The 2,761-nt window shown below is 48.5% G+C and overlaps 1 protein-coding gene across 1 annotated transcript in view; it reads left to right on the top strand.

The window, feature by feature from the left end:
• The first annotated feature begins 227 nt into the window (after positions 1-227).
• The window catches only part of LOC102373747 (transient receptor potential cation channel subfamily V member 6-like), a 64,896-nt gene continuing 62,362 nt past the window's right edge, over positions 228-2,761 (top strand). The window contains exon 1 of the mRNA XM_006031334.2: positions 228-498. Coding sequence (XP_006031396.1) covers positions 371-498 — 128 coding nt within the window. The 5' untranslated portion in view covers positions 228-370. The remainder of the gene's footprint in view (positions 499-2,761) is intronic.

The following is a 2,761-nucleotide window of genomic DNA, read 5'->3' as shown; positions in this document are numbered from 1 at the left end:
ATCTTTGTGCAGATTATAAGAGATTGCTCTGTGGACAATGTGAGTACCTGTGTGACTGCCAAACAAAGCCGTGTCTCTTTAAGCAAGAAGGTAACTTGGAAGAGAGGGGTGTGTCCTCTCTCTCAGCAACTCGCGGGCAGGTTGTATCTGTTTCTGGAGCACCGCCAAGGTGCCTGCCGTACAACCATCCAGCCCTCTCCCAAACTGACATTTCTGCAGGAGCATCTGTCTCCCACTCAGATCGTCTTGTCCTACTGGCAGAACCGGGAGGGGGGAAAAACCAACAAACATTTGCAAAGAAACAGCAAAGGGAGAAAGAGATGGAGCCACGGGTCTGAGTTTCGGCTGAAGAGGGCAAAGACACAGGACGATGGGGATGTTCCTGCCTAGGAAACACGGGCTGCTCCTCAGGCTCTGGAGCTCTCTGTTGCGCAGCTTACAGGGTGAAAAATCCTGGGCCAGGCGCCTGGATGAAATCAACCTGCTGCAGCAGAAAAGGTATGTCTTGGCCTGGCCGTTCCTTCACCCTACCTTTTTTTTACCCCACTCAATTTTATTGCATGTCAATCTCCCCCCAAGAGCTCTTCTTGCAACTTGGAAATGGAGAGTGGGCTCTGAGCACTCACCTGAGTCCCCGTCTTTCTGAGAGGCAGCTGTGTCATTTCACATGTCCCCCCCGCTCCTACTCAGTGACACTGCAAGGCATTCTGACTGGATCCCTGAGGGAAAAGCTGCTCTCAGTTTTCACCTGTTTTCTGCATTTGGCTTCCATGCAAAGAATAACCGCTGCCTCCGGCCAGCAGGGAAGCACTTCTGACTTGCCTGTGTTGCTGTCTCTAGGGCACTTTGTGCCTCCAGAGATAGCAGTGGCAAAAACCACCAGGTACTAAATGAATGTGCCCCTCTTCCTTCAGGTGTCTGCATAACCAGGGCCCCTGCGACGGTCCTGTTTGGGTGGCAGAGCGGGGTAAAAAAATGATAGGGAGCTCTTGCTGCCTGTAAAGGTCTCTGTTCTCACATGAACAGCACGCTGCTCCCCTTGTGACACAGCACAGCTGTGCCACGTGAGTGTCAGGTCAAGTCCACAACTGCTGCCCACCCTCTACCAACATGGCAGTGAGGGACCAGCAAATATACTTCCCTTATGTCTGAATCTTTGGAAATGCTGCTCCCATCCCAGCAACCACCCGAACTGTGATCCCTCTGTGTAGCAGGGGAGCATGGCTGCTATTCCACAGTGCTGGTTTGGCTGAAGGGCTTAGCAGTTGGCACCTGAAGTGTGGCTTGCAGCAAACTCACTCCATCAGGCCCAGTGGCAGGACCAAGTCTTGAGAAATCTGGCTTCCAGAGGAGCCCCTAGTCTCTCCATCCCTCCAGGAGGTTCTTGAATCCATCTAATTATCAGTCTTCAAAGACTGGTGGTACTAGCCTGTGGAAGTGGGGGTGTTCAAGGTGGGCTGGCAGCTTCATCGTCCACACACTGGAACGTGATAGTGCCTTAGGAGCGGAGACAACACTCCTACAAGACTGAACACGGAGATGGGGATGCTTCGTACTCTGTAGTGCAGCAGCCATGGTGCACAGTCATCCTAATGCAATGTGAGTGGGGAGAGCTCTAGTCACCATGCTAGGAATTATGGGGCATTGTGTTAGCTTCCTAGGTTAGTCACTGCTGGGCACATATATAGCAGACTAGGCTTGACTGATCAGTGATCTACTGTGCCATAGTCAGTGTGACATGCACACTGTAATAACGTTTAGCACTTCTACAGCAGCTTCCATTGGGGTGTACACGAGTATGTCACACTAATGAATTATGTCTTGGCTTGGTGTCAGTATCTGTTTTACAGATGAGCAAACGAAAGCACAAATGGGGTTAAATGACATGCCTGAGGTGACACAGGGACAGAGCCAGGATAGCAACCAGAAATTATGCTATTGGACCTCTCCCCTAACAACTAGATAGAGCTCTCTACTATGGCCCTAATATACAGTATAGTGAGAATCCCTTCTCAGTGTGTGTGTGTGGGGAAGAGGGGGGGTTCAAAAATGACAAAAGCCTGATGTTAGACTATGTAAGGGGAGAGCACACTAATGAAAATACTCTTACACCCTCTAATAAATCAATGGGGCACCATCTGCTGGAATACTTTATCCATTTACAATCATCCTATTTCCAAAAGGGATGTAGCAGAAAATGTGTGGGTTCAGAGATAGGCAATGAGCTTGTTTTAAAGGGAAGCCAACATGGAAGTATGATGTGAGACTTGGCAAGACTGAAAATGTAGAGTTTGGTGGGGAACTGAATCAGCAGGGAGGCAGGAGGTGTTTAGAGAATAATGAATTGGCTAGAGCAGGTAAATAAGATGCTCCTACCCAGCCCTTCTCTTTGTACAAGAACAAGAAGTTCCCCAATGAATTTGGAAAGCAGTACATTTAGAACTGACAAAAGGAAATGTTTCTTACATGATATATAATTATAAACAGGTGAAACTCATTGCCACAGGGGCTGGCAGAAATCAAGATTGTAGCGTGATTCAGAAAAAAAGATTAGAACATACCTAGTTATACTAGGTACAGCACTACAGTAGGTAGAGCAAAATGATGTGAGAGGTTTAAACCCTTGTGCCATGAAGCATGAGCCCACTGCAAAACTGGCTGAGTCTAAATGAGACCCCTCACTATGGGCTCATTAAATAAGGGGCTTCCAAAGCACCTAGTATCGGCCAAAGAATACAGTACAGAGCTAGGGGCACTACCG

This window comes from Alligator sinensis, unplaced genomic scaffold, assembly GCF_000455745.1.
Source record: "Alligator sinensis unplaced genomic scaffold, ASM45574v1 scaffold653_1, whole genome shotgun sequence".
In the NCBI taxonomy this organism is placed as follows: Eukaryota; Metazoa; Chordata; order Crocodylia; family Alligatoridae; genus Alligator; species Alligator sinensis.
Note: the sequence above shows the minus strand (reverse complement) of the source record. Positions and strands in the feature narration are given on the sequence as shown.